This window comes from Pholcus phalangioides, unplaced genomic scaffold, assembly GCF_987345545.1.
Source record: "Pholcus phalangioides strain wild (caught in Gottingen) unplaced genomic scaffold, Ppha-v1.0 ptg000013l_1, whole genome shotgun sequence".
Taxonomy (NCBI): Eukaryota; Metazoa; Arthropoda; class Arachnida; order Araneae; family Pholcidae; genus Pholcus; species Pholcus phalangioides.
The window spans coordinates 5,797,445-5,817,157 of NW_028301606.1; the positions used below are offsets into that span (position 1 = coordinate 5,797,445).

At 36.1% G+C, this 19,713-nt stretch overlaps 1 protein-coding gene across 1 annotated transcript in view; it reads left to right on the forward strand.

Moving 5' to 3' along the window:
• The first annotated feature begins 567 nt into the window (after window positions 1-567).
• The window catches only part of LOC149078498 (dynein axonemal heavy chain 5-like), a 146,803-nt gene continuing 127,657 nt past the window's right edge, over window positions 568-19,713 (forward strand). Inside the window, exons 1-11 of the mRNA XM_089241005.1 lie at window positions 568-621; window positions 777-887; window positions 2,751-2,826; window positions 4,320-4,492; window positions 6,405-6,581; window positions 13,061-13,168; window positions 14,315-14,621; window positions 14,892-14,915; window positions 15,045-15,181; window positions 16,025-16,253; window positions 19,427-19,605. Coding sequence (XP_089097131.1) covers window positions 568-621; window positions 777-887; window positions 2,751-2,826; window positions 4,320-4,492; window positions 6,405-6,581; window positions 13,061-13,168; window positions 14,315-14,621; window positions 14,892-14,915; window positions 15,045-15,181; window positions 16,025-16,253; window positions 19,427-19,605 — 1,575 coding nt within the window. The remainder of the gene's footprint in view (window positions 622-776; window positions 888-2,750; window positions 2,827-4,319; window positions 4,493-6,404; window positions 6,582-13,060; window positions 13,169-14,314; window positions 14,622-14,891; window positions 14,916-15,044; window positions 15,182-16,024; window positions 16,254-19,426; window positions 19,606-19,713) is intronic.

The following is a 19,713-nucleotide window of genomic DNA, read 5'->3' on the forward strand; positions in this document are numbered from 1 at the left end:
TCAGACTCTGCCACGGAGCTGGGATGTAAGAGATCTCGGCAACGGGATTAATCCGGTAGCGGAGTCCTGGTGTTCTTCATTTATACCGCACTAAACGGTAATCTTTGGTATGAAGCCATAAGAAATGTTGACTAAATAATTAGAAATATGGTAAATTCTATTTTAAATGGGGCCCGTAAAAAGAGAAGATGCCTACAGTGTCTATGCACTGTCGTTACTGAGGTAACCTGTGTTCATCACAAAACACAAATTTTCTTCAGAAACATAAAAAAAAATCTAGACGACGAAAGAATAAGATCATCGTTATCGATGGCAACGGAGGAGAAATCAACAAACAGTAGAAACATCAGTAGATCATTCTTAAAGTTTTCTATGCCGCACAGGTCTTCTATGAGCATTGATATCAGTTTAGACTGAAATTTCATTTTAATGAGATCTTCATCTTGGAGTTTTACGTCGAGTTTAAGAAGCTAAAATAGAATAGCAAATAAAAAAAAAATGAATTTCGATGGTAAGTGGCCATTTAAACAGCCCAACGTATCGTGGGCGACTGTTCATCACTTGAGCATGGCCAAAGGAAAATTGCTAGGATCGGGTGATGATTGCTTGAAATCTCTCAGAGTAAGCCACTTTGTAATTTTGTTTATCACGCTTGAAATTAATTTGAATGAAAATAGAAATATAGAAGTAAAAAAAACAAACAAAAAAAACGTGTCTATACATTTTTCTTAGATAAATAAATTTTGTCTTTCTTCTGTGTATCATCATCATATCAGGAGCAAGAGCAAAGAGGAGCTAGTAATGTGGACAGTCGCTGCGAGTACATTCTTTCCATTGTATCAAGTATTTACGGGATTGACAAAGGAACCACAAGTGATGAAAAAATTGTACGTATTATTTCCATTTATTTAAAACCCCCCACACACATTATTTTTGATCCACTTGGAATACCGTAAACATGGGTTTTTACTTTGGCCCTCTTTTATCAAACATTTTATTTAATCCTATGCTAGGAAATAATAAATAATAAATACTGAGGTAATTTTCAGATAGTTCTAACCTTTCTCTAAAAGACTGTAATACAACAAAATACACTTTCTATAACATTTTTTATGAAATTTATTTATTTTTTATTTTCGGCCAAAGAGCACATAAATTAGGGTAACTTTGTCTCACAACAAATATTCCTATTTTAAACCACTGTAAAACATGCTTAAAACAATGGAACCCACTGGTTTTGATGGAAAAAGTTCAATCACATATCAGCACAAAAATATAATTTATTTATTATTAGTTCAAGCTAGTACTTATTTCTGCAGTGTTTGGTCAGAACATGATATCTCCAAAAAATGTATTTTTGATCTAAAAGTGAGTCTTGCTAATTATAACTAATTAGAAGTGAGATAAATGCACAAATACGTGCGTAAAGCTAAAAAACATGCTGATGTATGATATTTTCATTTGTATTTGCGTGTATGCCTTATTTTTGATTTTTTAATGACAGTGAAAATGCTTATTCCTCAAAAGTGTGATTTTGGAGATATCATGTTCTGACCAAACACCACAGATTTGTCCAAAAGAGAAAAAAATGTTTACAAATAAATAAATAGACTAAATAACATCTGTTTTTCTATATAAGTCTTATATTGGTACAGTTACTAAGTATGATTCTTTTGTATCAGTCTTTGATAAGTTTAAAAACAGCTTTCACAATTCTTATTCGGCTATACAATATTCGCAGAAAAAAGTCCTCTTACCAATAATTTTGGAAGCTTGTGATCACTTGTGCAATATTAGACCGTTGTAGAAAAAGGTGGCTTTTTTCGTTTTGATCAATTTCAAGCTATTTTTTGTGGGCACCCATGTAATTCAGAATAGTACCAGTTTCTGCTACATTCATGTAGTGAGAGTGGCCTTTCAGAGATTGGGTTTCCTCAGTTGTTTGGCAGAGTTGATTCCAATGGCTCATTTTCTTCAACGGACTTGTTGTAGGTTTTACTACTACCAGTTTCCGGTGTTGGCGCAAGCATTTTCTTCTACTTTGCCCGCATTTTTGGGACAAAGTTACCCGTTTTTCAGAGTCATCAGTACTATTCCTTAACGCTCGAGTGGCATGGTGGTAAGATGCTGTCACGGTCCAGGTTCAAACCCGAGGGAAGATATAGATAAGATATTTTCCCTAGCGAACTTAAGGCGACCACCGATAGATAGCGCCTTGATTTCCAACCCCTCTCATTAATGGCAGTAAATTACAATACAGAGATATGGCTAGAGTTGGTGTATGATGAAGTAGTGCTATTCTTTGATCTATGCGTTCTACCAAAAAACCTTGATAGTTCAACAAAAGCAATTTATATACTTTTAATTAAGATGATATTGACGTTAAAATTTGGTACATACAAAAACTAAAACGTGTGTACTGGATTCCTTGCACGAAACGAAAGTTTGACAACATCAAAACACGTGTATTTTACAGGGATATGAAAACATCACTGCTGCAACCTAGAGGCGAATATATTAGAACTCTATTGAAGGTAGTTTTGCCTAATAATGCTATGGTCTGGCGGAATCGCCGGATGTTTTGCGAACTTGAAGCAATCAGCCTGTAGCACACATGTTTCAATCATATTTTTTTGTTTTCGTTTTGGGACAAAATAATATCCTTGGGTGGAAGTAGCCCGTGTTTACGGAATGAAATGTGGCTTTGATGTGTGAAAATGTGACACAAATTTATGGTTTATCGCGTGTAGGTGGTGCAGATCGATTCATTTCTGGCTGACGGCAATGTCAAAAATCTCATATTCATCGTCCAAGGACGTGACATGGGTGAGATATTTAGTTTCTCATATGCTCGTACACAGTTATACGCACATAATATGTATTCTACGTAATTTTGACAATATTAAATTTTCATTATTGTAATTATTCATGTTACCATTAGATGAATGTGACGTAGAAGGTCTGCACATTCAAGGATGCCGAGTTATCAGTATTTCTACAGATGGAGACAGTAGCGGATGTTGTTGTCTTTTTTCCAAATTGATTTCCACCGAAGAAATTCCGGAAAATTTGAATAGTTCCGTAAGCAAGTGGATATATTTTCTGACCATATTGAATGAAATTATCTGACGTAAAAATGAGGGTGCATATATATATATATATATGTCGTAAAAAATTAGCTGGTACATTTATAGATAAATATTCATAAGGCACACAAAAATGTGAAAGTTATGATCCATATAATTCTACAGATTAGTATATTATTGTATAACTCATTAAACTTTCTTTCTTTAAGGGAATATTTTTCATGAGTTTCTACATGAAACCGGAAATTTTCTTCAATGCGATTCAAGCACTTCTGAAATTTGTATATTTTGGGCGAATCAAGACAATTTCGAAGAACTCCTCTTATATTAATCGCGGGGAAAAGCTTCGTAACTGGACCCAGAAACTACTCCGTGAATTGGAGTTTACTGCAGAAAATTTCAGGAGTAAGTAACGTAACATTAAATTGAGAATTTTTTTAAAATTTCAGCTAAACGTCTCTTCAAGTGTGTTCCTCGGCATTTCTGTCTTTGCAATCTGAATCCTTTGGATAATATATAATCATGTTTAATACTCCAGTGAGAATGTTTAATACTCCCATGTTTAATACTTGCAGGGAGCCACCCTACAATCTCACGGCATTCAGCGGGACTGAGTGGACCACAGCCCAGCGAGCAATTTCGGAGAAGTGGCAAATTTGAGGAATCAGTGATCAAGAAAATTAGAGTAAAATGGGAGAAGTTCCGAAAAAATTGTGTAGCCCACAGGCACCAAAACCATATATCCGTCTGTGCTAGGGAGCAAGGGCTAGGTCAGTGAGCGACAAAAAGAGTGCTAGAAAGAGTATGAAAGCATGTGCTTTACCAAAAGAGTGACCTAGAGAGAGATGGAGGGGTAACCAGTGAGTAACCTAGAGCAGTGTTTCCCAACCCTTATGGTGTCACGGATTCCTTAGACCATTCCACGGATAGACTTAGAGACTTAGGCCCGTCTATGGTCCCTGCGTGGTGGGGGGGGGGGCGAACCTTAACTCATAGTGGCAAGTTCGGAGGAGCAGCAAATTCGAGGAATGAGTGCTCATGAAAATTAGACTAGAATGGGAGAAGGGCAGCAAAACCCTGAATCTGCCTCGACAACATTCACAGAACAGTTATTCATTAATCTGAACCACGTAACTGAATTCATCCGCTGCGCTGGTTAAAAATATCAATTATTTATTAGTCGAAATAGTTCGTAATCATAATTCATATGCATAAAAACTCTTTTAATTTTAGCTGCTCATGAGAGTATCATCGAGGGGACAACCTTGAATAGCTGTGTAATGAGTGAGAGAAAATCTATAACTACCGAGATTAACATGAATTCAGAATTTCAAGGAAATGCCAGAGAAATATCAACGAAAGAAGCCGAAGTCATCGTTTCTTCATGGATTCAGCAAATTAAACAAGTATGTGTGAGTTTTTAACAGTTCTGCTTTAATCTTTTATAATAATAATAAATCCATACAGTTTATGCTATAGTAAAACCCCTCATAACGGTCACCTCTGTTTTACGGTCAAATAAAAAATTCCAGAAAAAAGCCTATTTAAATAATGTATTTCGAATCCCGTTTACGGTCACGGACACCGTTTTCATCATTCGCGTTCCATTGGACTAAAACCACTGCACGGACACCAATAATTGTAATTCAAGCCAAAATTTGGCTTGAAGTTTGTTGATATTTGACAACTTCGATATCAGTTTAGGATCTAAAGCCAGGTTTTTTTTCCCTAGAAGCAGGTTTTCTGGCGTGCACGAAGCGTGAAAACGCTGATTCGTTAAAAACCCGATATTCAGGTTTTTTGACTAATCAGCGTTTCCACGCTGCACGCACCGTAAAAAACCTGCTTCTAGGAAAACCCGGCTTAAAATAACGTGTTGCTGGTTGTGCGCGTACATTTTACACATGATTCCATGCTGTTTAATATGGTCCAGCTTTAGTAATCGTCACTCTCTACCACTAAGAAAAAAAAAATTGATGTAATCAGATACAGTGATTTACGACGGTGTCGGTGGGCGTATTCTGAAGATGACTATGTTCATAGGCGGATTTAACGGCGGGCGCACCGAATTCTAAAGGGCATCAAAAAAACCAAAATTCCACACTTTTTCTATTTTAAGGGGCCCAATATTTTCCTTTGTGCCCGGGGTCTCGTCGACCGACTATAATTCGCCATAGTCTATGTGTGAAAAGGAGATCCAACGACCGAGAGGGGAGAGAGAAATATCCGACATATATCGTTTAGAAATTTGCAATACATAATCATCTGAAGAAGACTATATTGAAGAAGTAGAGTGTGAGAAGCAAGAAAACTGTATTAAAAAGCTATTCGGTTTTTTGAAGTACGGGACGGTATAATTACGTTTTTAGGAAACTGCACTGGACCAACAAAACACATTTTCCTGAAAGCACAATAACAGAAATGCATCGAATGCAGTCTGGCAGCTTAAAATACATTTTGAAGGAGTTGGAATACTCGGCAATAAATCCACCAAACATCGATTTTGATCAGCTTTTCCAAAAAATGTGAATTCATTATGAAAACTATTTTCCCAAAAGATCCGCATGATCTGTCCAGTAGATTTGCTAGTGTTAAACTTCTTTGTACAATATTTCTTTTGTAATGTTAATTGCGCATCATTGCAGTATAACTACGTACTTTCATGACTTTAAACACATCTAATATTATCGGAGAATTTTGTTCATTTTGAAATTATGAAGCATTTCAGTTACTGTTACTATAGTATTTTACGATTTCTATCGGAACTCCCCCCCCCCCCCCCAGATACGGTCACCAGTCTTCTACGGAAAATTGTTTTTTGTGCCGTGAGTGTCCGCGAAAGAGGGATTTTACTGTATACCTAGGCTCACAATATCTCCTCAAAAGAAATACGGGAAATTGGGATTCCAAATACGGGAAAATACGGGACATTGTCAATTATCGCCAAAAATGACGCCAAAAGTTAACAAAGTTGCCAAATATTGGAGAAATTACGTAAAAATCAAAATGGCGGGAAATAAAGCATTACTGTGAATTGCAGTGGATTTAAATGAATTCCACGAAATAAAACGTTCAGCAAGACAAATGTGAGAGATTAATATTCTTATATTTATAATTGTAATTATCATAATCTAATTTATGAGTGGGAAAATAATTTCATTCTTGAATTTAATAATGAATAAAAATTCAGGTAAGCTTCGTGTAAAAAACGGGAAAAACCGGGACTGTCGACCCGGGAAATACGGGACGTATGGTCACCCTATGTATGCCTATTTGATTGTGAATATGCATTAATTTCACGCTGATTATTAAATCCAGGCTCTTGCTGATGGCGCATGTCTGCGTGAAGAACCGGAAGATGCCGGATTGAGATCTGAACTGAAACACTGGAAGATCATGAAAAATAGGTTTCATGACATTCTGTGCCAGACTGAACTGGAAGACAATCGTAGAATCTTAACACTTGCAACTGCAAATTTTCCATTTATAAGAGATGTGAGTTAAGGATAAAATATATATTTATTTTTCACATCTTTATTTTCTACTTTTCATTCTATAAATATTTATTTGCAATGAGTTTGGTAATAAAAATTATAAGTAACACTGTTATGCATGAGAAAAATTCTGGTTTTACCAAATTTTAATTTATGAACATGATTTTATTTAATGAGTATAATATAGACTTGATTCAGAGTTTTGATGTCTTCTCAGGTTCATTTTATTGCATGGCTTTTTAAATAATGTGCAAAACTTTCTTAATGAAGGAATGGAATTTTTTTTAAGGGTCAGCCCTAAGGTTGTGCGCATAATTAACAGAGGCACTAAATCAAGGTTAAAGGGGAAAAATTATTGCAGAAAAATTTAGAAAAATAACATTTTGTGTGCAAAATTCAAACTATGAATATATTAGATGTAATTAGAGAGGAGAAAATATAAATTTTACCGACACAACAGCTGCAAGTTTTCGTGGTCGTTTTATTCTTATTGGTGCGGCTTATACGCCGGGAGGGTGTGAAAGAAAAAACAAAAGGGAGAGAGAGATAAGTAGGTAATATACATATAGTATAGCTAAAGCAAAATAAGAACGGGCTCGTCGTAGGTCTCTGAGCGATGAACAGGTGTGTCAGGCATTGATGTCTTGGAAATCGTAGGACAAAAGGGATAAGAAACAGCGATTGTCTACAGCGCTAATACTGACATCCCACTTGTGCCGCAGAGTCAGATGTATCAGCCTAATATTTCAGGCTGCCGTTAGCACCACGGACTCGATCCTCTTGAACAGGGGGGGGGGGGGGGTTCATCAACGCATGACCCGCTGGCCACATTTGCCGTATTTTATTATGTATGCAATATTATCCAACGTGGGCATTGATGTTCCCAGATTTCCTCTGACACGCTGTTTGCGTGTACGCTCATTTATAGTTTTAACATTTTTAAAAAGTAAATTCATGTCTCTAGCTTTATATACTGCCTGGCAGAAAGAAAAAAAATTTTCACACTCTAATACTTTTTCAGACTGCTAACAAATTTATTCCTTTAACAAGTGTTTTTACTGTGTACCTTCATGGTGGCTTCAATGTTACCAACTCAAGCAATATATTTTGCTTTTGTGTATATATTGTTTATAATTTGTGTTAATTGCATTTTTAATTGGGTTGCTGTATTTTTGAAATATATGGCAACTATATTTTTATGGGCATCTTTTTATCAGCCACCTCGTTGGGCATTTTGTCTGTTGTGGCGTTATATTTGTATTTTTATTTGTATACTTGTATATTATAATAACTTGCATAACTAGTTTTTCGTGGGCCTCATTCGTGGCCTGCAGGTGACGTGCGTCTGTGCACCTGCCCATGTTACCCCATATCTATGCATTTAATGTCATTTTATGTACAGTAAATAAGTGAAGTATGCGGGGGGAGGGAATCATATTAGAAGTCCTGCTGCTTGTTGGCTTGTGGCTGTCTGGTCCGGTACGGGCGGTTTGCCGGTCTTGGATTTCTTTGGATTTTCCACCGTGACCCACGTCTCCCGAGAAGAAGAAGCTTATATCTCCTAGGGGGACAGAGCGGGGTCACGGTTTGTCTGGAAGGCCACATTTGGCCCTCAGAGCTGTTTGTTTCGGCCCACCGATCATTTTAAAAAAATTAGTTGAAAACATTAAAAAACGATTAATTCTAGAATTAATAAAAGAAATTATTTCGGAATTGATGAAAGAAATAATTCTAAAATAAATGAAAGAAATAATTCTAAAATAAATGAAAGAAATAATTCTAAAATAAATGAAAGAAATAATTCTAAAATAAATGAAAGAAATAATTCTAAAATAAATGAAATAAATAATTCTAAAATAAATGAAATAAATAATTCTAAAATAAATGAAATAAATAATTCTAAAATAAATGAAAGAAATAATTCTAAAATAAATGAAAGAAATAATTCTAAAATAAATGAAAGAAATAATAGAAGAACAAATTGATGAAAATTAACTATTACTGAAAAAAAATAGAGTAAAACTCCTCTTCTGCTGACACTCGCGGGACAAAAAAATTCGACCATGAGAAATGGGTGACCGCAGCAGAAGGGGGTTTCTGTTGAAACTGTAAAATACGGTATTAACAACATTTGAAATAGTTCTTTGTTTGCAAATGAATGAAATTCCGACAATATAATTTGAATCATGGATAATACATAATTTTTGCACAGATAACAAAATCGAAATTATAAAAGAAATATTACACAAAATTCATACAGTGAATGGACATCTTTTGGAAAAACTGATCAATCGATGCTTGGTTGGTAGTGTTGGGTACTCCAACCCCCTTATAACATTGACCGCATGCATCCCGCGGGCAAGCTGTTGGCCACCCGTGGTACATATCATTGACTGCATAAATATCGATAATATTTTCACTTTTTTACTCATTTTCCGCATATTTCATCATTGGCATCAGCATATTCACCGCACAATTTCTTGAATGCAGTTTCGTGACGCCCACAAAAACGATTCAACCCACAATTTGAAGCTTTGAAGTCGAGTTCTTCTGCAGCTTCTCGAGCTTCTTTTTGTCGAATCGAGTCGGTAACAGGTAAATTGTTGATTTTAGTTGAAACAAACCAATCGTACACAACTGCTCTATAATAAGTTCTCTGTTTTCGGAAATTTATTTTCCCTCGCTTGCTTTCCGTTTTTTAGTCATTTGCCTAGCCAATATTCCTTTTGCCTCAAAATGGATCATATCTGCGTCCTCCCGACATTATATTCATTTGCAGGAAAATGAACTCCCATTGACGTTTTTCACTGTATTCGATGTGACCGCAATTTTTCTCTTCGGAATCTCTTCTCTTTTTATAGAAAGAGAGGATTTACTTGTTAATCCTCTCTTGTAAAAGCCATATAAAATCGCACACTGAAAAGTTGCCAAAAAAAACCGTAGAAATATTACAACTTGTTCTGCCATCTAGTGAGCATAATTTAAACCAAAACTGCAACTATTGTGGTATCCGTACAGGAGTTTTAGTCCAATGGGAACGAACGACGAAAATGGTGTCGGTGACCGTTAAGAGGGGGTTCAAAATACATTATTTAAATAGATAACAGGGGGATTTTACTGTAATTTTAGGATTTTTAAAACAAATAATTTCAGAATCAATGAGAAAAATAATTTCGTAATTTTTGATACAAATAATTATTTCAGAATCAATAAAACAGTAATTGCGTAATCATTGAAAGAAATGATTTCAAAATGTATTGAGAAGGAAAATAATTTCGGAATTACCGAAATAAATAATTAAACGATAATTTAAAGTGAGTTCAGATTAAAATTAATCTAAGAATTAATTTAATCAGTAATTAATAAACAAAATTTCAGAATTAGTGAAAAAATTATTTAAAAACTAATTGAAATTCATAATTAATAAAATAAATAATTTCAAAATTAATGAAAGTTTTCAATTATTTTTGTCCCTGTCTAACTCGGGAGACCCCCCCATTGGCTCCTTTTATTAAGATGCCACGAAATTACATGAGTTGTTGTCCCGCGGGTATCGTGGGAATTTTCAATGTGGCCACCCGTGTCTGAAAAGTTGAAGACCCCACTCTTCTAGACGTACGTAACAATTTATTTTCCTACGGAATCTGAAGTTACCACCCAACTCGATCGGTAGTAAATTGCTGTATGGCGATATGACCGGAGTTGGTGTCTGGTAAATAAGTAGCCGATTATTTCAAGGAACTCTACATCCAAAAGAGTCGGTTAATAATTTTTCCCAAATTATCACACCGCTTAGAGTAAAAATACACACCACGCACCATAAAATTGACAACAAGATATGCCTTTTTTCTTCTTTACTTAGTTATTAAAACGATAAGAGATTATTCAATATATAAATATTTTACTTGTAGCATATACAGGTTTTCCTGTAAATGCTAATGCGGCTTTTATCTCATCAACCGGCTGTCCTAGAGAGGTATGATTTTATATTATAAAATCAATTTTAAATTTAATAATCAATTTCAAAGATTCTCAAAAGGCGTTCAAAAATTACCCCGCACCAGTTTTGAAAGTGGAAACACAGTGTGCCACAAAATAAAAAAAAAATTAAATTTTTATACGGTCCCCATTTTTCTCTTACTTCTTATAAGGAAGTTGTGGCGCTGTAACTCCTGAGGCCAACTGTAAAAATTCCATGTTTCCAAGTGTGCAATATTCGCTAAGATATTTGAATTCAAAAATCGGGGAAAAAGTTAGAAAGAACAGTAAGAATTAACGGACACAACGCTCCTCTCCCTCATTTATGCTGTCATTTCCCAACTTTTCTTCGATTTCTGAATTTGAATATCTCACGGAATATTGAACTTAGAAACATGGATTTTTTTTGTTGACAGGGAAGACAGGGCAACAACTTTTTAATCAGAAGTTAAAGGATAGGGGGAACCGTCTAAAAATTTAGATTTCTGTATTTTGATACAGACTGTATTTTCACTCTCAAAACTGGTAGAGAGTAATTTTTGAATACCTTTTAAACATTTTTTAGATTGAATATCATAATTTTTTTGAAATTATTCTTCTATGACCTCTAATTAGAGTAGTGTTTCACAAAAAGAGCAATAGTCCAGGGGGACGATAGAAGCTACGGGTTTATACCCGTAGACCTATAGGATCCTATGGGTTCACTTGACTTGGGGGGGCGATGACGGAGAGAATTTTCTGAAGAAGGGGGGCGATGGGAAAAACAGAAAGATTGGGAAACACTATGAATTAAGATAAGATATTTTGATGAGATAAAGGCCGCATTAGCACTTACAGGACACTTTATATTGCTCTTGTCTTAGGAATGGTTTTCTCTGATGAAAAATTGTAGAGATCAATTTCAAGACGCAATGGATACCGTTAACTTTCTACAGGCTATCCACAAGTACTGTGAACCTCTCAATATATCAGACCCGGTAAGCTTTACCATAATATTTTTCTTCGTACGAAATCTTTACGGAACAAATTATATTTCGTAAAAACTGGTGTGAATAAATTGAATTGTTTATATATGATAATTATCATTAAAAAGAGGAATTAAATCTCTCCTGTTATTGGTTTTTCGGCCCCAAAGTTTTGAGATCGGTGAAAATCCGTTCGTCGATATTTATTGGGCAAGTCGATTTATCTCAGTCATAAATCGTTATAGATTTATTTATGGCGAATCGTTTCTAGAGAGATATCTAAATATCGGACCTGTATATATATATGGATAAAATTATACCGACATTAGCCGTAACATTATAATTTATTTAGTATACAAAGACACGCGTAATCATTAAAATAAAACATTACGTAGATCGGCGGAAAAGCTGAAAAGCTTTTTCTATATCGACGCCACGCATCGATGAGATTTTCTGAACTATTTCTCCGTTCAATGTAGAGAAAATTATTGACTGCTGACAATACTACCTTGACCAATGACACTATTTTTCCGTTTTTTGTGAGTTTTTAAAGTCTTCTCGAACTTTCTGCCCACCCAGTATATATACGTCACTGAAATCAACCATAGCAATTATTTTATAAATCAGGGCTGGAAAAATCTATAGCCCGAGGCATGCAAGAATGTTGACCTGGCACACATTTTTATCGATCACATGTCCGACACTGCATATATTCGAAAAAGAATGAAAATTTTAGGGTTTTTTTTTCAATTTTTTTGAATTTAATTTTTTTTCATCGAGAGACGATGATGCAAGCGTTCGTACGTACTTGAAATTCCGTAGAAATTAAAATGACAATTTTAATTAAATTCAATTTATTTTCAATAAGAATGACACCTCCTCTCTATTTAAAATTCCAAAAACGCACTCTTATTATTATAAGACAAAATTCCAAAGTTTCATTCCCTCCCATTGTCGATTTCAGAACAAAAAAAAAAATAGATGGCACAAAAACCAACCAACACTCGAATCTTTAGACGCACGCTCATTTCTTGGCAGCAATTCACTCCTTTCATGGGTGAAACGATAATAATTACCCGATACACTATCCATAAGAACTCTAGTCATATGAGTTATGCGAACCAAAAAGTCTCACCACAGACAACGGCAACAAGTCTACAACGGTGCAAATGTTCAATTATTACACTTCACTCACAATTTGAATACAGATGAAAGCACAAAAAAAAAAAAAAAAAAATCACACGCATCATTAGATCTGTACTCAGACTATTAGGTACCTACGCACACACACTTCCGGCACAACTCAATCGGTGGTAAATTGCCCTTGCGATAGACCGGAGTTGTGTTCGGTGGGAAAGAAAGTCACGCGAGTTAAAGTGGGGAGAAAGACACCGAAGATGTTTCGTTGGTGTCCAAAAATACGTTCTAATCGGTATTTAAAATATCTTTCGAATGCCGATGAATATGTCATGAATTTTTTAAACTTTATATGCGTATGAATTGCATCATACATCATATTAACTGTAATAATTTACAGGTCACCATAAGTCGAAAATTACCAAGAGTCGTACGATCGATCGTACTCATGAGTAAGATGTCGCCACAGTGTAGCTCACACGAACGTATGACAATAATATTATCAAAGGTAAGACGAGAACTCTTATTATCTTTTATTTGAAAATTAACTCAATATCAGTCTATGTACATAAATGTCCTCCGAATTCGGAAGCAGACAAAAATAAAAACTTGACCTACTGAGTTGTCTGCCTTCTAATTTAGAAAGCAGATGGCAGCACTACTTGAACACATCAGAACCATTTCAAAGAAACTAACTTCAAAGTAAGTTCACAAAATATACACGCACATTCCAACATGTACTATGGCGTACTTACTTCACCAACTCCGCCATATTACAATTTACTGCCATTAATGAGATATCTATCTGTGGTCAAGCCCAACAATTAAGAAAAATGTTAATGTTTAAAAATTTGACTCTTCCTCCCTCTCTACCTATTACACCAAAAGCAATTTCGAAAACAACATTTCAATGAGAATTCATGCAGATATCAATGATTGAAATTATTGATTTTTGCAACTTTTTACGTGATGGACTATATCAAAAGCAATATAGCCGTGAAAAGCGAAAAAATTAGGAATGTTAATCACCAATATCTCGTAGACTTTTCTTTCGAATGTTACGAGACAAACTTCTTTTGGTGAAATAGCAAAAGGTGTTGGTTTTTTTTACTAATTGATATGTTTTTAATTAGGGGGGGGGCGTATTGAAATTTTCGGTTTTACGGAGGTGTTACTACTACAGTTCAATTATTCTCCGATTGCTGATTATTTTTCACATTAAATTAGAATGCACCATAGCGTTTCGATTATTCTTGGACACTTTCATGTGAAAGTGATCAATAACAAAATTCACTTATTTCATTGAAATAATTTTCGTTCAATGAAATTGATTCACTTTTTTGTAAAATTGTTTAAATTTTTTAATAGTGGATAAATATGTGCAATAAACAGGGCTGTCTTAACGCATGGGGGGCAATCCGGGTAGTGTCAAGGAAGGGTGGGGTCTCCAAGTGCATAGGTAGGAGTCTTGATATTCAGATTTGATACTATACTTTTTGAATTGATAAGCAGACTGTTCCAGATAGGTAAAAGACCCCTCCAGAGAATCACGGGGGGGGGGGGGGTGTCCCAAGGTTCTGTCAAGACGGTCCTGAATAATCATATAAATCATATGTATGTGAAATATCGACGGATTTTTACATTTCAAACGCAGTTGACAAATCAGCTCATCAGCGCCTGTAGAGCTTACGTAAACGACGATGGTAGAAGACCCATCTGGGATCAACGTTACAGATCTCTGATCGAGAAGCTTCAGGCCTGCACAGAGTTGCGAAACAATTTCCAGGATTGCTTCAGTGAGACGGACCAGTTGTGTGACGACGACAAGTTACGATTGAAGTTTTCTCAAGTTCTCGTTTTTGGTAAATTCGAGACGTTTTGCCAACGGCTGAAGAAACTGCATCGACTTATTGATGATATCGAGGTCTACACGAAGATTCTGGATTCCAAACACAATGACGGTAAAAACAATTATGCAATATTAGTCACAACAAACAGAAATATGGTGGATCCCGCTTATAACGTTCTCACTTAGAACGGTTTCTTATTTTGTCTGACTAATTTTCGTGGCTTTCCACTATTACTAATACACATTAAGATTTCCCGCTTAGAACATTTTTGATTGCGGATTTTTGAAAATCTTTATAAGCGGGTTTCACTGTACTATATGCAGTCACACTTTTATTCATGACCAATTGAAAAAACAAATTTACAATAAATATATTTTTCAGGTTTCTTTGCCGAGAGAGGATGTGGTAAGTATGACGTCATTTAAATGCATAATAGAAATAATTAAAAATTGGAATTTGATTCAATCTCCACGAATAACAAAAAATAAAATAAAAGTAACTGTGAGGTAAAATTTTATTTTTGCCCAATTTTAGGTTTCGAAGACCTTAGAAATCATTTCCTGACTGCCATTCGAAGAGTGAAGTCACGTGATTACGAATTACTCGACTATAAAGATCTTCGATTCGATGAAGATTTTTCTCACATCAGTAATATAATCTGCAAAGTCAAGGTTTGAAACTTCTATCTGATGAACATGATAATCTGAAAATCACAATCTCCAAAAAGTAAAATAAAATCAATAAATAAATCAATGAACAACGATTATTCATTTGATACGATATAAAAAACCTAATCACCTGCTTACATAATTTAATGCTCTAAAATTAAGACTTATTAATGCTTTGACTTTGAAAAAGAAGAAAGTCTTGTATATAAATTAATTAAAAAAATTGGTTTTCACTTGATATAAAATTGTAAATCAGCCAACTAGAATTTATTTCATTTTACCTCCGAATGATAATTTTTTCGACTCTTCAAAGGATCATTTTTTTCTAGTGATGAAAAACTAAAAAAAAATTGGGGATTGAGATTGATTTAAGTGAAGAAATTCACTTAGCTCATTAGATAGAATTAATAAAAAAATAATTAAATAATTAATTAATCAGATAATTAATTTCTCAGATTATTTATATAAATTATTATTTTTGTGTTTCTGAAATTATTAATAGATGGTAGCTCTAATAAGAGCGAGTAAAATATATAGTTGAGCTACTCCCCACCAAATTCATCATGGACACTTAAAAATTCATGAATTTTGTGGGGAGTAGCTATACTTTTCTCCCATGGCCTTAGAAAGAGTTTTAATTGGGACGTCTAACAACAAATTCAAAACATAAAATGGAAGTTTCATGACCTCATATTCTGTACGAATTCACGATTCTGAAATTTTAACTTCAAACTGGCTGTGACCTTTGTGGGCCTACATACGCGAAGCTACGCATTTAAGGGTTGAAGGAAGCAAGATGGGAATATATTGTGCAGGATTGTAATTTCGTAACTTCTCTTCTTACAGAGTAAAGTCGTCGAATGCTTTGAACTGAAGTTAAAAATGGCCAAAACCACAAAGTTAGCGCTGGAATTATTCAAGAAACTCCAGTGGCTGCCACTGGAGCAGGAAGAGACAGAGCGAATGAATTACTGCATTCTGGAGAAGTTTTTAGAAGAGGTGAAAGTATTGGAAAAAATGTTCGACAGGGATAAGTCGAATCCTCCAATAAGCCTCGGCCTACCTCTCGCAGCTGGTAAGACAAATTCATGCGCGGGGATATTTGTTAAATAGAGCATGGATATCTATATTAAAAAGCAGTTCATAATGTTACGCATGCGCACTTTCTTCCGGCATCCCACGCATTCGAACAGACGTCATCAGGAATTGGGTCGGCTGTGAATGAGTTTGCTTCATGAGTAGGGAAATGCAGGGGCGTCGGAAATGTTTCGAACCTGTGGGTGCTCGTCTTGAGCTTTATATTGGAAATTACGATTTCTCAATCAATTCTGGGGGTGCCCAGACCCGAGCCACAAATTACCGTGGGTGCTCGAGCACTCACAGCACCCCCGGCTCCGACGCCACTGGGGAAATGTGTAACAAGATCAAGCTGCCAGTGAAATACGGTCGTTTATTCATTTCCTGACGGTAGAAATTCAACCATTTGCAGTAGCGTCGGAGTCAGGGAGGCTGTGGTGCTCGAGCACCCCCGGAATCAATTCAGAAATCAAAATTTCTTACACGGAATTCAAGACGAGCCGAGCTCCCACAGGTTCGGAACACTTCCTACGCCCCTCACCATTTGTAAAATATTTGGGAAATGCACAGCCAAACGCCATGAGTTCATTCGATCATTTTTGTCGCAACACGGTCATTTTCTACACACGAGGGATAACAAGACCAGGACCTACAAAATGCCACGAGTGATGGGAAATTTGATGAACGGGTGAGATTGTGTTCAAGGAACTTCGGGAGAGCGTGCTTGAAGTTTTACCATTTGCCAATGGGTGAATAAGCTTCCCCCCCCCCCGACTTTTCGTCATCAGTCTCAATCATTTAGTGCAGTGATTCCCATCGTTGGCGTTAACACCCCTTTGGGGGCGATGGAAAGTTCCAGTGGGGCGGTAGAAGCTACGGGTATAACATAGGATACTATGGGTTAGATTGAGTTGGGGGGGGGCGATGGGAGAAAAAAATTTCTGAAGAAGAGGGCGATGGGACAAAAAAGGTTGGGAAACTGATTTAGAGTGAAGGTATCGCTGTGATTAAGCTGTGTTTCGTCACCTCCCTTCGTGAAACAAGGCTGCATTACCACAGTGATACCTACAAAAACTATGCGATTAGGGATCGCATTCGGACCATACGCTTCAATAATAATAGCCAATAGTTCCTATAGCCACAAAAAAAAATCAAGGTTGACTCAACAACCACCATTACTGCGTATTGTGGAGTCAGTATTATCAGTACAGCCAACACCATCTGTAGCAGGAGAACTTCGCGCAAAGCTCGTGACGTCACTGAAGAAGGTCACCAATAGCCATTGGATATAGTAGACCGACGCATGCGCCATCTTTACTTTACCTTTTTTTGTAGTATATCTAATGGCTATAGGTGATATAACTTCCTTCAGTGATGTCACGAGCTTTGCGCAGGGGCCTTCTGCTACAGATGGTGTTGGTACAGTCAATGGCTGCCCTCTATGCCGTGTTTTTAAAGGATCAGACGTAACTTTGATGTCACATTGAACAGAAAACTGGTTTTGCTAAGATGGACGGCGATGAGTCCGCTTGGTTTATTCTTGACGCCTTAGGTACAGCTATTGGTTGTAGCGGTATTATACTGACTCCGATGATGCTCACGGAAGAAGAGAAAATACTTCTGAGTTTGTGTGCATGAAAACGCAAAAATATGTATTTCCAATTCTGTAACAAAAATATGAAGCCTCTGCTGTCACCTATGAAATAAAAACTAAACACTATCTATGACATGAATGTCGCTCTCCACTTGTTAATACAAGATATACAGAAGACTGGATGTTGTGAAGATATTTAGTATTTGAGATGTTCATTTTTTAAGGAAGGAAAAAAACTCATCTCTGCCTCTACCGGGAGTCGAACCCGGGTCCCTCGATTGCCGGACGAGTGCTCTGACCACTAAGCTACAGAGGAGATAGAGATTTTCCTTCGCTAGAGCGTATATATGCCGAACGGAACCATGCAATGGACGGTGAAACCGATCAGCTAATAGCTCATGGACGACGAGCCACCAGAGGGCTATATATATGACATGAATGTCGCTCTCCACTTGTTAATACAAGATATACACTTAAAAAATGAACATCTCAAATACTAAATATCTTCACAACATCCAGTCTTCTGTATATCTTGTATTAACAAGTGGAGAGCGACATTCATGTCATATATATAGCCCTCTGGTGGCTCGTCGTCCATGAGCTATTAGCTGATCGGTTTCACCGTCCATTGCATGGTTCCGTTCGGCATATATACGCTCTAGCGAAGGAAAATCTCTATCTCCTCTGTAGCTTAGTGGTCAGAGCACTCGTCCGGCAATCGAGGGACCCGGGTTCGACTCCCGGTAGAGGCAGAGATGAGTTTTTTTCCTTCCTTAAAAAATGAACATCTCAAATACTAAATATCTTCACAACATCCAGTCTTCTGTATATCTTGTATTAACACTATCTGTTATAATTTTTCAAGTATATTTGTTGGTTTCAAACCGGTATGCAGCATGCAAATGACAAAATGTATGATGATACTATATATTACTTGTTTTAATGTTGCATGCTTGCACAAATCTTATGCACCAAAGCACCAGTTAATATGTTTTTATATTTGCAACTGCATCACTTTTTTTGTAAATGTATAAAAAAACATAGTAACCAGTATTTTAACGCATAAAATTTACAGCAGAATAAAAAAAAACAATTACAGTTTTATGTTAACATGTTGTTCATTTTCATTCTGCACGTCGGTTTAAAACCAACAATCATTTTATTCTGAGAATTATAACGAATAGTTCTGATTTCATTCAATAGGTGACGGCAAAAGTCCTACCTTGAAGCGGTTTCTTCTTTTTATATAAGGTATATAACAAAGTATAAATGATAGGAAATATAATGTCAGGAATTAAGGAGAAAATTTTCCTTCTGGCATATCTTTTTCACCGGTTCGCAAAAGTTTTCTCCCAATTTCTGCGGTCTGGGGTTTCCAGAACGTTATTTTACAGTAACGGGCAGATCGATCTTCTCAAACATTCTTATGTTTCGATACTTAAAATACATTTTGCGACATGGTTCGAAGTAATATCAATTCGGGTGCATTGGATGCCAGAAGGCGCAACTTTTATTGATGTCTAATGTCATGTAGTTCACGATGATCGGGATTGATTTCTTATCTGAAACTTTTCCAGGTAGGATAAAATGGTGTCGGCAAATCGCCAACAGCTTGGACGAGCCGATTCAAGATCTCCAAAGCAGATCTCAGGTTCTCTTGACACGACTTGGTAAAAAGATCGTGAAACGGATCGGAGCCATCAAAAGACGAATTCAGTCGTACGAGAACAGGAATTATCAGCTTTGGTGTTGTGAAGTCAGTCTTGAAGTTATTGTATTTGAGAATGTGCTTAAAACTAGGCACACGCGTTTTTGTTCAACAAGAAATTCTTTAAAATATAAAGAGATAGACGGATTTTATTTT